This window comes from Natator depressus, chromosome 1 (assembly GCF_965152275.1).
Source record: "Natator depressus isolate rNatDep1 chromosome 1, rNatDep2.hap1, whole genome shotgun sequence".
Classification (NCBI taxonomy): Eukaryota; Metazoa; Chordata; order Testudines; family Cheloniidae; genus Natator; species Natator depressus.
Window position 1 is genome coordinate 109,908,050 of NC_134234.1, and position 17,644 is coordinate 109,925,693.

The window sequence follows — 17,644 nt, forward strand, 5'->3', positions numbered from 1 at the left end:
TTTGGATCCCAAAGTAGTTCTGCTTGTTAAGTGAAGTGACATTTCACTAACTTTTATTAGTAGTAGTGCCCTCTTTTCAAATATCTACTGTGAGAGAGATTAGTTTTAATCATGAATTACAGCGTACTTGTCCAGGAGTCCTAGTCCATAAGGAATTATCCAGAAGTTCTGGCTGAAAACATAGGTTTATGATAGACATGTCACCTTGCCCACACCCCTCTATTCTACAGTATACTTAATCCTTTTCTTTTTGCGGATACAGACTAACACAGCTGCTACTCTGAAATATGCATCTGTGTGTATATTAATAGACAAACAACTGCATTAAAGTTGTGAAGTGAAGCTGTCAGGGTTCCCTCCCCACTCTGAACTCTAGGGTACAGATGTGAGGACCCTCATGAAAGACCACCTAAGCTTATCTCTACCAGCTTAGGTTAAAAACTTCCCCAAGGCACAAATTCTCCCTTGTCCTTGGAACAGTATCGCTGCCACCACCAAGTGAATTAGACAAAGATTTAGGAAAAGGACCACTTGGAGTTCCTGTTTCCCCAAAATATCCCCCCAAGCCCCTTCACCCCCTTTCCTGGGGAGACTTGAGAGTAAACAAGGTGAGCACAGACCAGGCCCGTGGGTTTTTAGGACACTAAAAACCCATCAAGTTCTTAAAAACAGAACTTTATTATAAAGAAAAAGTAAAAGAAGCACCTCTGTGAAATCAGGATGGAAGGTAATTTTACAGGGTAATCAGATTCAAAACACAGAGGATTCCCCTCTAGGCAAAACTTTAAAGTTACAAAAAAACCCCCACCAGGAATAAACCTCCCTCTTAGCCGCGGGAAAATTCACAAGCTAAAATAAAAGATAATCTAAAGCATTTCCTTCCTATTACTTAAAATTTGTAATCTTAGATGCTTAGTTCAGGTATGGCTTTAAGAGATGTATTTTCCCTGCCCTGGTTCCTTGCTGTCCCAGAGAGAACACAAAGAAACACAAAAGAAAAACCTTCCCCCACAAATCTGAAAGTATCTTCTCCTCTTATTGGTCCTTTTGGTCAGGTGCCAACCAAGTTATCTGAGCTTCTTAACCCTTTACAGGTAAAGGAGGGATTTTATACTACCGTTAGCTGTATGTTTATGACAGAAGCACTAAAAGGTCAGAAATTGACAGAGATAAAGGTGCCCGACCACCTTCATCTCTGTCCTCTTGACTGTATGCATAACAGTCAGATTATATCATCATACACTGTTTTCTGCAAAATTCCTGCCTTGTTCAGTGCAGTAGAAGACTAGTGCTCAGTGAATGAAACAGCTGGTTCAGTATTTTTTGCCATCCTTACTGTTATTATCCCCCATTTTCAAACCTGGAACTACTATATTTCCAGATAGAAAAATCTGTGGCAGAGCCCGTATTTCCTACATCTCAGTCCAGTGCTCTGATCACAAAGCTATTCTTCCTCTTCCAGCAGACTCCTCTCATTTGCTACACATCATGCTATGACAATCACTAAGGCTGAGGTGCTATAGACCCAAGGCCCAAAGAATCCTGCTTAGTTATCTGACATACACAATGAATGAGTACAGGGACCTGTGCGAGGAGGTGGCAGGGGAGAAAGTTTGTCATAAAAAACTATTGTCATACATTCATAAGAGGGGACTAAGTTAAGACTGAGCTGGTTCAGCCTATAACTCTGACTGGCTTTAGAGAAGAAAAAAAAAAAAGTCTTGCTAGGTAAGGTGCCTTCTTTTCCCAAGGCATTTTGTTTGCAACATAACGTATTGAATATCTTATGTTCTTTAGAGATTAAGGTAACATTTAATACAACAAAAGTTTTAAAGAAAAAGCATAAACTCTGATAGAGCATTTCCAACCTTCGCCGTGTGATGATCTGGCACTCATCTCCTCATTTTATGGACATGATGGTCCACAATCATGCAATACATGAACTTATTGTAAGAAAAATTATGAATGTGTTTGAAATGCACCAAGACAGACATTTATTTGGAAAGAGTTAACATATAATACAGTCAGAACAAAAATGACATTAGTACATGCAAGGGGATATTATACACAACTATTTTATTCCACTACTCATGTATACTTAATGTTGAATGAATAGACATGGAAACAGGAAGGAACTAATGTGAACAACATTATAGTTTCAGTGATTCATTATGAGTTGACTGGTTTTGGCAATGGTCACTCAGCTCATAATTATGAAATGTTATCCCATCCAACATAGAGAAATCAACCTTCCAACACCACCATATGACATTTTACATTGAAATGCACATTGTAGGAAAGCACTACTTTTATGAGACAAAAGTTTTAAAATATTAGATTAAATACACCTGTTATGAAGGAAGGGGTGCAAAGGAAGTTAAAAGGACGCGGGGTAGAAGTTCTCTGTGATTTTATTTATTATAGCATCTATATTTAAATAGAATGTCTCATTTATGAATATGTTTATTGTTAATTAAAGTGAACCTGATTATTTCAAGATTGTATTTAGTTTAATATGGTGAAAATAAAGCTTTGGGGAATGTTAAATGTTATTCTAACATTAATACTATACTTCGAGGGGAATTCTCTGTGTGTATGTGGCAAGCAATCTCTTGCAAAGTAGGCAACAAAAATATAGGACAGGCTTGATATAACAATGTACAATAAGCATACTTCTCATGCAGGAGGTGGAACTACACATTCATATTTCTAAATTCTCTTTTATGTAGTGATTTCTGAAACAGATAGCAAACAGAAAAATTCATAATGGGTAGTAAAGTTAGCATTAATGATTATCAGGGGTGTTGTATGTAAGACACAGGAGGCAGTTGTCCCACTCCACTAGGCACTGGTGTACTGTATCCAGTTCTGGGCACCACCCATTAGGAAAGATGTGGACAGATTAGAAAGAGTCCAGAGGAGAACAACAAAAATGATAAAAGATTTAGAAACCCTGACCAATCAGGAAAGGTTAAAAAAACTGGGCATATTTAGTCTTGAGAAAAGACGACTGAGAACTCATCACAGTCTTCAAATATGCTAAGGGTTGTTATAAAGAGAATGGTGATTAATTGTTCTCCATGTTCACTGAAGATAGGACAAGAAGTAGCTGGCTTAATCTCCAGCAAGGGAGTTTTAGGTTAGATATTAGGAAAATATAAAAAAGGGGTAGTTAAACTCTGGAATAGACTTCCAGGTGAGGTTGTATAATCCTCATCATTGGAAGTTTTTAACAACAGTAAGGATAAGCAACTGTCAAGGATGATCTAGGTTTACTTGGCCCTGCCACAGCGCAGGGGGCTGGACTTGATGACTTCTCAAGGTCCCTTCCAGACCTACATTTCTAAGATTCCTCAGCCCTAACACTGCAAAAATCAAGCTCTCCAAAAGTCATAACATTCCAAAAGTTAACTTTGTTCCTGCAGTGTTAACTGGCCACATTGCATATCCTATACATTTTATGCTATATAGTAATAATTACATTAAAATTACATTAAGAGAGAACATAGGACTAGAAAATATACTATGCATGGAGAGATCTAAAAAATCAAATTCATGGGGGAGAAACGTAAATCTTAGGACTTTCCTCACTTAAGTGTCCGATTTTTCAAACTTAATGTTGCATTAATGCTTTTTTTTTTTTTTGGCATTTAATCTACTCTTTCCCCCCCACACCTAAAAAAAAAAAGGGTAGAAGTGAGATATGAAGTTATTTGGGAATTTTACATTCTTCCAGCCTTATCAGAGCTTCTAAACTTGATGGACCTAGCTTTCAGTTTAACCGTGCCAGTAAACTAAAGGACTACTAGGCATCATCAGCATTTTTCTTTAATGCACTGCAAAACTCCTTAAAGAAAAACTCCACAGCAAATAAGCAAAATTGGTCATTTACATGCTCATAATTTTAAAACCACTGAAATAACAGCTTTTTTGAAGTCTCAGTGAAACCTACAAGACAAAAGAACTTTGCATTTTGTAGTTTCAGATATTTAAAAAAGTTTTTAGTATGCAAAAATTTTTCATTAGAAAATTTGGAAAAAAGTCTTTTCGTACTTGAATAACTCAAAATTGGCTGACCTGATTTTTCTCCTTTGGGCTGAGAATCGAAGCATGGAAAAAACTTCACATCAAAAAGGAATTTATTGGATAAAGTTATGAGCAACTGAAACATGGGGATAGGAATGGAATTTGGAGCTCAACTTCAGTGATAACACCTGCTACCCATACCTTCAATAATACACATACCATGCATACACTACCTGCTTATGAAGTTAGGCCTAACTCAATATCTCCCTATTTCCTCAAACATGTTTGGCTACTTAAAAAATCCATACCTCCTAATGGAATACAAAGTTGCCAAAAGCTGCAGGGGGAGGTCATACAACCACTACAATGAATTTGGAGTACTTAGAAGTTATGAGACTCCTTAGGCCATGGGTGTTTTGTGTCCTGCAAGAGCATTCCCTGTGTGGGCTTAGATTCAGTGTGTAGGTCTTGGGACTATTTACTTTAACATTGTACAGACATAAAAGCATCTTCATAAATAAGATGAAATCACTTTAGGAACCACTTTAGGAAAAGGATAGATAAAAACACAGAAAATATCCTAATGCCACTATACAAATCCATGGTACACCCACCCCTTCCCCGCCCCCACTCCAACCCCTTCCCCGAAGTCCCCACCCCAACTCTGCCTCCTCCCTGCCCCCAGGGGGTGCAGGAGGGGTGCGGTGGGGGCTCAGGGCAGGGGGTTGGGGTGCAGGGTGCAGGAGGGGTTCGGGGTGTGGGCTCTGGGGTGGCGCTGCCTTGCTGCTCGTCCAGGTACCTCCCCTGAAGCTCCCTTTGGCCGCGGTTCCCTATTCCCGGCCAATGGGAGAAGCGGGGGGCGGTGCCTGGAAGCCATGGCAATGCACGGAGCCCCCCCTGGCTGCAGGGACATTGTGCCGGCCGCTTCAGGGAGCAGCATGGGGCTCACGGGTCCACGGGGGGAAATCCTGCAGGCTGGATCCAGCCCACGGGCTGTAGTTTGCCCACCCCTGGCCTGGAGGTAGGCTGTGGGCAGGCTGCTTGGCAGGCCGCAGGCAATAGCCCTGAGGGCCGCATGCGAACCACATGCGGGCCGCGTGTTTGAGACCCCTGTTTTACACCATGTTATTTTATAAATGTCATTTTAAAATACTTAGAAAAAGGAAATTTAACCATTCTTCATGAAGCAGAAGTTAGTTTTAAGCATTAAACTTTATGATCTTTTTTATAGACAATTATGAGCATATATCAAGCACATATTAATCATGATCATTAACAGTCCATAGACTTCTGCCCGTTGGTGTCCACTTTCACCTTTCATTCTATACACATGTCCAAAAAGATTTTGATAAACATATAATAAAGACAATTTAATAAATATGCCATTATGTCAATTTATATGGGTTTTCAGATAGAGACATCATAAGTAAAAAAAGAAAAACAAGAGTTTGTGTTTTAAATTAAAATTTTCCTAAAAAATATCAATAAATGATCATCAGCCAAGAATAAGATATGTAATTACAAATGCATTTTAATTTCCTTATTGGTCAAAATGTCAAAGACTGCTAAACTAACCTTTCTGTTTTTCCCTGAGATCTTTTTCATTTGCCCATTCAATATAAACTCTGTCCAGATCTATCAGTCCTCCATCCAGCTGGTAACTCTTAATACACATCAGCATGTCCAAATGATCTACTTTTAAACGATTCCGTAGTTTGTTTTTCAGAGTGTTCATTAAGCTAAAGCCATGCTCATAGTCTGCACCCGATGCTAGGAATGTTCCTCCAATATCCATCAACTTTGCAAGATCCTGAAACTGTTCGTTCTGGTGAGTAAATGTCACCATATCCAGGAAACTTAAAACCAATTGGCTTTTGATTCTTTCAGCTACTGCAAACTTGAAGTCATTGTACTGACTGACTATAACAATCTGTTCAGCAAGAAAGTCTTTGTATTCTGAACATAGGGATTTGACAGATGATGCTTTAAGAAATCCAACTTCCATATATCGTTCCACATTCTTCCTGTTGAAAATTCTCCCGAAGCTCTGGCATCTCAACAATATACACAAACCATTCTGTTGTCCTCATCATATGAGAATATTTTACGAAGTTTAACAGGCATTACACTATGTGACTTCGGTGTAACTGTCTCTATAGTCTCATCCAGCCATCCAGATTTAAATGAAGTCGCTGTTCTTTTACGCTTTAGACCTCTCAACTGTGACATTTTGGGATTGATTTTTTACCAGATTGGTTCATATAAAATAAATATTCTTATTATATGGCTACTATTTCAATACGCTTAACAGCGTGACTCGACAAAAGGGCAAACAGGAGATCATTCATATCAGGATACCAGAAGTTTATGCATAGCTCCAATCTCGTCCATGCATCTGCGGCAAAAAACGAGGGAAAATGGAGATGTGTGGGTCCCGACGTGATCAACGTTCCATGTTCGAAATGCTGGCGGGGAGGGGTATGATTCACTGCCCTCCTTTCCCCCCCTTGCCAGGTAGTAGAATCTGGCTGTGTTGATAGATGGCGGGCGAACAATGTCAAAAGTCGCCCGTAAATGATATTTCGGCCTAGCTCTGATGTAGTATTTCATTTTTTGTGCGTGCAGTGTTTTGCCGTGTGCACACGTGCACAGCTTAGAGGGAACAGTGACCACTACATAAATCCATGGTACACCCAACAACTTGAATATTGTGTACAGTTCTGCTCATGTTATCTCAAAAAGATATATTAGAATTGGAAAAAGTACAGAGAACAGCAACAAAAATTATTAGGGCCATGGAACAGCTTTCATGTGAGGAGAGATTAAAAAGACTGGGACTGTTCATCTTAGAAAAGAGGCTAAGGGGGAATATGGTAGAGGTCTGTAAAATCATAAATGGTGTGGAAAAAGTGAATAAGGAAGTGTTATTTACCTCCCTCACATAACACATGAACCAGGGGTCACCCAATGAAATTAACAGGCGGCAGGTTTAAAAACAAACAAAAGGAAGTACTTCATCACAAAATACACAGTCAACTTGTGGAACTCATTGTCAGTGGATATTGTGAAGGCCAAAAGTTTAAGTGGATTCAAAAAAGAATTAGATAAGTTCATGAAGGATAGGTCCATCCAAGCCAACATGATCAGGGATGCAACCCATGCTCTGGGTGTCCCCAAACCTCTGACTACCAGAAGCTAGGCCTGGAAGACAGGGGATGGATCACTCAATAAACTGTCCTATTCTGTTCATTCCCTCTGAAGCCTCTAGCACCTGCCATTGTCAGAAGACACAACACTGGGCTAAACGGACCATTTGTCAGACCTAGTGTGGCCATTCTTATGTTCCTTAGGTTGCTTGTGCAGCCTTAATTCAGTCCCCTTCTGCTTATTATTCCTGGAGGAATTCTGCGCCACTGCACATGCGCAGAATTCATGTCCCCCGCAGATTTGTTTGCTTCCCTGCAGAAAAATCACTTTCTGACAGGGAAGCAAAAGGAAGCTGCAAGAGCAGTCACACATCACTCCCTAGCTGTGCAGGTACATCGTTTCAGGCACTCAGAGCAGCTGGCAGAGAGGTAAATCACCGCAGGGCTGTGGACACTCCTGCCAGTGGATCCTACGCTGAGCTGGGATCAGCTGCTAATCCTGGCTGGGCTGGAGGCAGAAGAGGATGGGACTTCCTCTTCCCTTGCAAGGAGTGGCTGGGGATGTGTCAGACCCACCCCCAGAAACCTCCCCCAGCTGCAGGAAGCTCAGCATCCTCCTCTGCTTCCTGCCCCCAACGCTCCTCAGCTGCAGGGGGAGGGGTCACTATATGGGGACCCCTGTGCATCTTGACCTCCCATACCCAGACACCCCTGCCAAGCCTCATCCTGTACACCCAGAACCACCCTAGCCCTCCATACCCAAACCCCACCCCATTGAACCTCAACGCCTGCATCTGGAGCCCCCTGCCCCCAGACCTCCTGCCTCTGGACTCCCACTCCTGCACCCAGATCACCACCCTCCAAGCTCCCTGCACTCAAACCCATACCCTGATGCCCCACCCCCTGGCACCACCCTGAGCCCCTACATCCAGACCCCCACGCCACTGACCCCCAATTAGCTGCGCCCAGACCCCCACCCCACCACGCTCCACTCCCCCAGCACCCAGACCCCTCTGCTGAGCCCCAACCACTTTCATCTGGAAGCCCCTGCAAAGTCCCATTGCCCCTGCACCTGGAACCTCCCCAACAAGCCTCTATGCATCTAGATCCCCCCACACCTAGACCCCCGCACTGAGCTGCCTTCAGCCAGATTGTCCCACACAGAACCCTCTCACCCCACACCTGGATCCTCCCACACCGAGCCCCTCCACACTTGGATCCTGCCTGGATAAGCCTGCCTGCCCCACTCCTGGTGCAGAGGAGCAAGGCCCCAGGGTGTCTGTGGGGCAGGCCCAGGCCTTGTGCTGTGTCAGGGTTGGGTGCAGCCTCACCACTGAGTCCATGTTCCCAGGGTGAGGGGTGGGGAGACTGCAGGGTGATCTCCCACCTTCGTGCAGTCAGTGACCTGTGCTCCCCACTGCCATGCTGGAGCTTCTGCATTTATATACTGACAAATAAAACTTGCAGAATTTTAAAATATTGGGCGCAGAATTTTTTTTTTGGGGGGGGGGGCGGGGGGGGAAGACACAGAATGCCCTCAAGAGTAGCTTGTGCAATATGATTCAATATTTATTACATGATCACATATTATTTTTACACCTACAAAATAAAGGGCAGCATGGGATTTCCTCAACCTTATCAGAAAATTCTAAAGATGTATTCCCGAGAAGCTACAACTTCATTAAGAAAATGACTATAGCATAGTCCTAGCTAGTTTGAGAAAGAAGCAGGGAAGAGGAGAGAATGTTAGCACCTTCATTCTGGACTGTCTTTTCCCTCTACTTCTGAACTTATTCTAGGACTATGAAAGAAAGAGAGTTACAATCATACCATGCAACAAATCCCCCTTCACAACACCCTCAACCTCAAAACAGTGGAGTCAGAGAGTGACTCCTATGCTAAGTGTCATACACGGAAGCATACTGCACCATTCAGTATCCTTACATGTAAAGGGTCTGGACACATAAGAGCCAGAGTACGTCTCCACAGCAAAAAAAAAAAAAAAAAAAAAATCCAACCCAAACCCTGCAACAGCAAGTCTCAGAGCCTGGATCAACTAACTTGGGTTCATGGTAGCAGGGGGCTAAAAATAACAGCGTAGACATTAGGTGGACCCAAGACCCTCCTCTCTCACCAGATTTCCGAGTCCAGGATCCAGCCTGAGGCCAAACTGCTATTTTTAGCCTCGCACGGTGAGCCTGAGTCAGTTGACCAGGGTCTGAGACTTGCTGCCATGTTTTTTGTTTTTTTTTCCCCCCTGTGTAAATGTACCTTAAGCTTGCAAAGTATTCAAACTGTTGGGTGTTAATTTTTTCTTCAAGGTACCCTGGATTGGTCTAATTTGGTCTTTTTCCTCTTGTTCCATGACTATAACTTCATGTGAGATGACATTTCTTTCTCCTACAGCTCAAATAAGAGCTTCACAGCATAGTCACATCTATTTTTTGCTTCAATTAGTCTTTCTGACAAACTGCAGTAAAATCTGGCTCATGTGCCTGTAAAGAAAAGGATTTTCTCAGAATAAGTCAACTGATTATGTGCAAGACGTGATGAGCTATTGAATCCCTCCTTCGCCCTTCCCCTTTTGATTAATCATAATACTTGACTTTAAACTACAAGCTTGCTCATGATGGATGTGGAAAAAAGAACCCTTTGCTCCATCTTCTAGGCAGAAATAAAACTCTGCATATTGCCAGGCAAGATTCACCACAAGTATGGTCCACCCCGGAAACCTGTCTGCCAGATTCTCAAAGACTAATAGAAAAATTTACCTAAACAAAAGACCAAAGAAGCAGAACCTGAGGCATTACTAGTATTAGTAAGCCATTCCCTAATTACTGTGTCAGAATCTAGCATCAAAGAACTGTGTCCTACACCAGTGCTTCCACAGATTGCCATGCTTTTCAGAATACCAGCAAGAACAATGTGAAATGGAAGAAAACAGACTAAGGCTATGTCTACAGTGCTTATCTTACAATGGCGCAGCTGTGCTGCTGCAGCCGGGCCATTGTAAGGTAAGCAGTGTAGCCACTCTTTGGTGCCCGGAGAGAGCTCTCCTTACGACAAAATAAAACCACCCAAATGGGTGCAGTAGCTTCGTCAGCCAGGAGAGCATTACTTTAAATGTAAGCTTCAGAAGCTACCGGAAGCCTGCATCCCAAGAAAGGGGAAAAAATTCATAGGCAGGAGTTGTTGACCAAGCTGGATGAGCAAGCATCTCAGAGAGGTGATTAAGAAAAAGCAGGAAGCATACAGGGAGTGGAAGATGGGAGGGATCAGCAAGGAAAGCTACCTTACTGAGGTCAGAACATGTAGGGATAAAGTGAGACAGGCTAAAAGTCAAGCAGAGTTGGACCTTGCAAAGGGAATTAAAACCAATAGTAAAAGGTTCTATAGCCATATAAATAAGAAAAAAACAAAGAAAGAAGAAGTGGGACCGCTAAACACTGAGGATGGAGTGGAGGTCAAGGATAATCTAGGCATGGCCCAATATCTAAACAAATACTTTGCCTCAGTCTTTAATAAGGCTAAAGAGGATCTTAGGGATAATAGTAGGATGACAAATGTGAATGAGGATATGGAGGTAGATGATACGTCTGAGGGAAGGGAGCAGAAGGAGACTCCGCTGGTTGCAAGGCATGAGATGCACTGTCCTGAGATGGGGGGTTCCACGACCACCACTCCCAAGAGAAGGAGGCGAGTGGTGGTGGTCGGGGACTCTCTCCTCCGGGGGACTGAGTCATCTATCTGCCGCCCTGACCGGGAAAACCGAGAAGTCTGCTGCTTGCCAGGGGCTAAGATTCGTGATGTGACGGAGAGACTGCCGAGGCTCATCAAGCCCTCGGATCGCTACCCCTTCCTGCTTCTCCACGTGGGCACCAATGATACTGCCAAGAATGACCTTGAGCGGATCACTGCGGACTACGTGGCTCTGGGAAGAAGGATAAAGGAGTTTGAGGCGCAAGTGGTGTTCTCGTCCATCCTCCCCGTGGAAGGAAAAGGACGGGGCAGGGACCGTCGGATCGTGGAAGTCAACGAATGGCTACGCAGGTGGTGTCGGAGAGAAGGCTTTGGATTCTTTGACCATGGGATGGTGTTCCATGAAGGAGGAGTGCTGGACAGAGACGGGCTCCATCTTACGAAGAGAGGGAAGAGCATCTTTGCCAGCAGGCTGGCTAACCTAGTGAGGAGGGCTTTAAACTAGGTTCACTGGGGGAAGGAGACCAAAGCCCTGAGGTAAGTGGGAAAGCGGGATACCGGGAGGAAACACAGGCAGGAACGTCTGTGAGGGGCGGGCTCCTGCCTCATACTGAGAAGGAGGGGCGATCAGCAGGTTCTCTCAAGTGCTTATATACAAATGCACAAAGCCCTGGAAACAAGCAGGGAGAACTGGAGGTCCTGGTGATGTCAAGGAATTATGACGTGATTGGAATAACAGAGACTTGGTGGGATAACTCACATGACTGGAGTACTGTCATGGATGGTTATAAACTGTTCAGGAAGGACAGGCAGGGCAGAAAAGGTGGTGGAGTAGCACTGTATGTAAGGGAGCAGTATGACTGCTCAGAGCTCCGGTACGAAACTGCAGAAAAACCCGAGTGTCTATGGATTAAGTTGAGAAGTGTGAGCAACAAGAGTGATGTAGTGTTGGGAGTCTGCTATAGACCACCGGACCAGGGGGATGAGGTGGATGAGGCTTTCTTCCGGCAACTCGCAGAAGCTACTAGATCGCACGCCCTGGTTCTCATGGGTGACTTTAATTTTCCTGATATTTGCTGGGAGAGCAATACAGCGGTGCATAGACAATCCAGGAAGTTTTTGGAAAGCGTAGGGGACAATTTCCTGGTGCAAGTGCTAGACGAGCCAACTGGGGGGGAGCTTTTCTTGACCTGCTGCTCACAAACAGGGAAGAATTAGTGGGGGAAGCAAAAGTGGACGGGAATCTGGGAGGCAGTGACCATGAGTTGGTTGAGTTCAGGATCCTGACGCAGGGAAGAAAGGTAAGCAGCAGGATACGGACCCTGGACTTCAGGAAAGCAGACTTCGACTCCCTCAGGGAGCGGATGGGTAGGATCCCCTGGGGGACTAACATGAAGGGGAAAGGAGTCCAGGAGAGCTGGCTGTATTTCAAGGAATCCCTGTTGAGGTTACAGGGACAAACTATCCCGATGAGTCGAAAGAATAGTAAATATGGCAGGCGACCAGCTTGGCTTAACGGTGAAATCCTAGCGGATCTTAAACATAAAAAAGAAGCTTACAAGAAGTGGAAGGTTTGACATATGACCAGGGAAGAGTATAAAAATATTGCTCGGGCATGTAGGAATGAAATCAGGAGGGCCAAATCGCACCTGGAATTGCAGCTAGCAAGAGATGTCAAGAGTAACAAGAAGGGTTTCTTCAGGTATGTTGACAACAAGAAGAAAGCCAAGGAAAGTGTGGGCCCCTTACTGAATGAGGGAGGCAACCTAGTGACAGAGGATGTGGAAAAAGCTAATGTGCTCAATGCTTTTTTTGCCTCTGTCTTCACTAACAAGGACAGCTCCCAGACTGCTGCGCTGGGCATCACAACATGGGGAGTAGATGGCCAGCCCTCTGTGGAGAAAGAGGTGGTTAGGGACTATTTAGAAAAGCTGGACGTGCACAAGTCCATGGGGCCGGACGAATTGCATCCGAGAGTGCTAAAGGAATTGGCGGATGTGATTGCAGAGCCATTGGCCATTATCTTTGAAAACTCGTGGCGAACGGGGGAAGTCCCAGATAACTGGAAAAAGGCTAATGTAGTGCCAATCTTTAAAAAGGGGAAGGAGGAGGATCCTGGGAAGTACAGGCCAGTCAGCCTCACCTCAGTCCCCGGAAAAATCATGGAGCAGGTCCTCAAGGAATCAATCCTGAAGCACTTACACGAGAAGAAAGTGATCAGGAACAGTCAGCATGGATTCACCAAGGGTAGGTCATGCCTGACTAATCTAATAGCCTTCTATGATGAGATTACTGATTCTGTGGATGAAGGGAAAGCAGTGGATGTATTGTTTCTTGACTTTAGCAAAGCTTTTGACACGGTCTCCCACAGTATTCTTGTCAGCAAGTTAAAGTAGTATGGGCTGGATGAATACACTATAAGGTGGGTAGAAAGTTGGCTAGATTGTCGGGCTCAACGGGTAGTGATCAATGGCTCCATGTCTAGTTGGCAGCCGGTGTCAAGTGGAGTGCCCCAGGGGTCGGTCCTGGGGCTGGTTTTGTTCAATATCTTCATAAATGATCTGGAGGATGGTGTGGATTGCACTCTCAGCAAATTTGCGGATGATACTAAACTGGGAGGAGTGGTAGATATGCTGGAGGGCAGGGATAGGATACAGAGGGACCTAGACAAATTGGAGGATTGGTCCAAAAGAAACCTGATGTGGTTCAATAAGGATAAGTGCAGGGTCCTGCACTTAGGACGGAAGAACCCAATGCACAGCTACAGACTAGGGACCGAATGGCTAGGCAGCAGTTCTGCGGAAAAGGACCTAGGGATTACAGTGGACGAGAAGGTGGATATGAGTCAGCAGTGTGCCCTTGTTGCCAAGAAGGCCAATGGCATTTTGGGATGTATAAGTAGGGGCATAGCGAGCAGATCGAGGGACGTGATCGTTCCCCTCTATTCAACATTGGTGAGGCCTCATCTGGAGTACTGTGTCCAGTTTTGGGCCCCACACTACAAGAAGGATGTGGATAAATTGGAGAGAGTCCAGCGAAGGGCAACAAAAATGATTAGGGGTCTGGAACACATGACTTATGAGGAGAGGCTGAGGGAACTGGGATTGTTTAGTCTGCAGAAGAGAAGAATGAGGGGGGATTTGATAGCTGCTTTCAACTACCTGAGAGGTGGTTCCAGAGAGGATGGTTCTAGACTATTCTCAGTGGTAGAAGAGGACAGGACAAGGAGTAATGGTCTCAAGTTGCAGTGGGGGAGGTTTAGGTTGGATATTAGGAAAAACTTTTTCACTAGGAGGGTGGTGAAACACTGGAATGCGTTACCTAGGGAGGTGGTAGAATCTCCTTCCTTGGAAGTTTTTAAGGTCAGGCTTGACAAAGCCTTGGCTGGGATGATTTGATTGGGGATTGGTCCTGCTTTGAGCAGGGGGTTGGACTAGATGACCTCCTGATGTCCCTTCCAACCCTAATATTCTATGATTCTATATTACCATATCTGAGGTAGAAGCGAAACTCATACAGCTTAATGGGACTAAATCGGGGGGCCCAGATAATCTTCATCCAAGAATATTAAAGGAATTGGCACCCGAAATTGCAAGCCCATTACCAAGAATTTTTAATGAATCTGTAAACTCAGGGGTTGTACCATATGATGGGAGAATTGCTAACACAGTTCCTATTTTTAAGAAAGGGAAAAAAAGTGATCTGGGTAACTACAGGCCTGTTAGTTTGACATCTGTAGTATGCAAGGTCTTGGAAAAAATTTTGAAGGAGAAAGTAGTTAAGGACATTGAGGTCCATGCTAAATGGGACAAAATACAACATGGTTTTACAAAAGGTAGATTGTGCCAAACCAACCTGATCTCCTTCTTTGAGAAAGTAACAGATTTTTTAGACAAAAGAAATGCAGTAGATCTAATTTACCTAGATTTCAGTAAGGCGTTTGATACCATGCCACATGGGGAATTATTAGTTAAGTTGGAAAAGATGAGGATCAATATGAAAATTGAAAGGTGGATAAGGAATTGGTTAACAGGGAGACTACAGCGGGTCCTACTGAAAGGTGAACTGTCAGGTTGGAGGGAGGTTACCAGTGGAGTTCCTCAGGGATCAGTTTTGGGGCCAATCTTTTTATTATTCACCTCAGCACAAAAAGTGGGAGTGTGCTAATAAAGTTAGCGGATGATACAAAGCTGGGAGGTATTGTCAATTTAGAGAGAGACCGGGATATCATACAGGAAGATTTGGCTGACCTTGTAAACTGGAGTAATAGTAATAGGATGAAATTTAATAGTGAGAAGTGTAAGGTCATGCATTTAGGGATTAATAACAAGAATTTTAGTTATAAGCTGGAGACGCATCAATTAGAAGTAACGCAGGAGGAGAAGGACCTTGGAGTATTGGTTGATCATAGGACGACTATGAGCCGCCAATGTGATATGACAGTGAAAAAAGCTAATGCGGTCTTGGGATGCATCAGGCGAGGTATTTCCAGTAGAGATAAGGAGGTTTTAGTACCGTTATACAAGGCACTGGTGAGACCTCACCTGGAATACTGTGTGCAGTCCTGGTCTCCCATGTTTAAGAAAGATGAATTCAAACTGGAACAGATACAGAGAAGGGCTACTAGGACAATCCGAGGAATGGAAAACTTGTCTTATGAAAGGAGACTCAAGGAGCTTGGCTTCGTTAGCCTAACTAAAAGAAGGTTGAGGGGAGATATGATTGCTCTCTATAAATATATCAGAGGGATAAATACTGGAGAGGGAGAGGAATTATTTAAGCTCAGTACCAATGTGGACAAGAACAAATGGATATAAACTGGTCATTGGGAAGTTTAGACTTGAAATTAGACGAAGGTTTCTAACCATCAGAGGAGTGAAGTTTTGGAATATCCTTCCAAGGGAAGCAGTGGGGGCAAAAGACCTATCTGGTTTTAAGATTAGACTTGATAAGTTTATGGAGGAGATGGTATGATGGGATAACATGATTTTGGCAATTAATTGATCCTTAAGTATTCATGGTAAATAGGCCCAATGGCCTGTGATGGGATGTTAGATGGGGTGGGATCTGAGTTACTACAGAAAATTCTTTCCTGGGTATCTGGCTGGTGAATCTTGCCCATATGCTTGGGGTTTAGCTGATCGCCATATTTGGGGTTGGGAAGGAATTTTCCTCCAGGGCAGATTGGAAGAGGCCGTGGAGGTTTTTTGCCTTCCTCTGTAGCATGGGGCGCGGGTCACTTGCTGGAGGATTCTCTGCTCCTTGAAGTCTTTAAACCACGATTTGAGGACTTCAATAGCTCAGACATAGGTGAGAGGTTTTTCACAGGAGTGGGTGGGTAAGATTCTGTGGCCTGCGTTGTGCGGGAGGTTGGACTAGATGATCATAATGGTCCCTTCTGACCTTAGTATCTATGAATCTCCCTCTGATGAAGCAATGTCCATACCAGTGCTTTTTGTCATTAAAACTTTTGTCATTCAGGGTGTGGTTTTTTCACACCCCCAAGTGACAAAAGTTTTAACGACAAAAGTGCAGTGTAGACATAACCAAAACTCACTCACATAAGAGAAATGAACAATCATGGAACTACCCACTTTCAGGACTAAATAAAGAATATATTGCTTCAATTTAGCTTTTCCCTCAATAATTTCTTCACCCACATACAGAACATACTCACCCTCTTCTCACAAACAACCTCTAAGCTAATTCTCCTATAGGTTTGTAAGGAAGATTGTTATTTCTATTTTTAAATACTTGGGAGGTGCACAGAGTACCTAGATAGAACAAGCATTTATCTTGTTATTCTGGCAAACATTGTAAAAGACAAAGATAGTACAAAACATATATGCTGTCACTTTTTCAATACTAGTAATTCAAAATCTTGGTCACTAATTGTAGAGAGATGACTCCCCCACACACCAATGTTGAAGTAATCTTTCGGAGAGCTGCAGACCCAAACAGTCTACTCAGAGATTACTACTATGGAAGGTAAAGATGCTGCTGCAATTAAAAAGAAGAGCATGTAATACCATCTACTTATGGAGGATGCAACCTCGTTGGAGTCCTCATCCAAAGATGATCTATCTCCTGATCAAGGATACTTCTGAAACAGAAACCTGAATGTCCTTCTCACAATCAAAGTTCTCTTGCTCATTCCTGGTAAAGTGGCAGAGTGAAGAAAGGACACCCCCTTGAACCAGGTGTATGGGTGAAGAGATTTTAGAAGAGCCACGAAGACCAATCTGATCACTGTTTCCTGGTGGGTAATGGAGGGACTTCTAGAGGAAATGATTGAAAGTTCCTCCACTCTTCTGAAACAAAAACTATCCATAGGAAAATAGTCCTGAGCACAGGCAAACTCTCAAACGTTACTGCTTAGAGCTCAAAAATAGGATCCATTAGGATGTTCAGGACAAGCTTCAGGTCCAAGGAAGAAAGAGGGGGCCAAGGCCTCATTCTGATCCTGGCTGCTGTCTCTATGATCCTGACCATCTTTGGGTATAAACTGACCAAGGAACAATTAAGCCTGTCCCTTTGAACAACTGTGTCATCTAAGAGCTAAGACTCAAACCTTTATTCAGACCGCCCTTGACAAGAGCCAGAAAGCATGAAGCACAGGTGAGATTAACCTCTCTAGTCCTATATCAAGCAAACCTTAAAGATACTCCAAGTTCCAGACTCAGTAACAAGATCATGAGGTGTAGATTAAACATAGGCAGAACTATGGTGAAACCCAAAGTCTGAAAAATCACTCTAAAAAAGGTCTTGCCAAG

At 43.6% G+C, this 17,644-nt stretch overlaps 1 protein-coding gene across 2 annotated transcripts in view; it reads right to left on the reverse strand.

Annotated features, from left to right (window-relative positions):
* DCUN1D2 (defective in cullin neddylation 1 domain containing 2) overlaps positions 1-17,644 on the reverse strand; it is a 61,430-nt gene that overhangs the window by 20,128 nt on the left and 23,658 nt on the right. Inside the window, exon 1 of one of the 2 annotated variants that reach the window (XM_074964115.1) lies at positions 5,602-6,271. The exons of the other annotated variant lie outside the window; for it this stretch is intronic. Coding sequence (XP_074820216.1) covers positions 5,602-6,031 — 430 coding nt within the window. The 5' untranslated portion in view covers positions 6,032-6,271. Of the gene's footprint in view, positions 1-5,601; positions 6,272-17,644 lie in introns of those variants that run through there. 2 annotated transcript variants of the gene reach the window in all.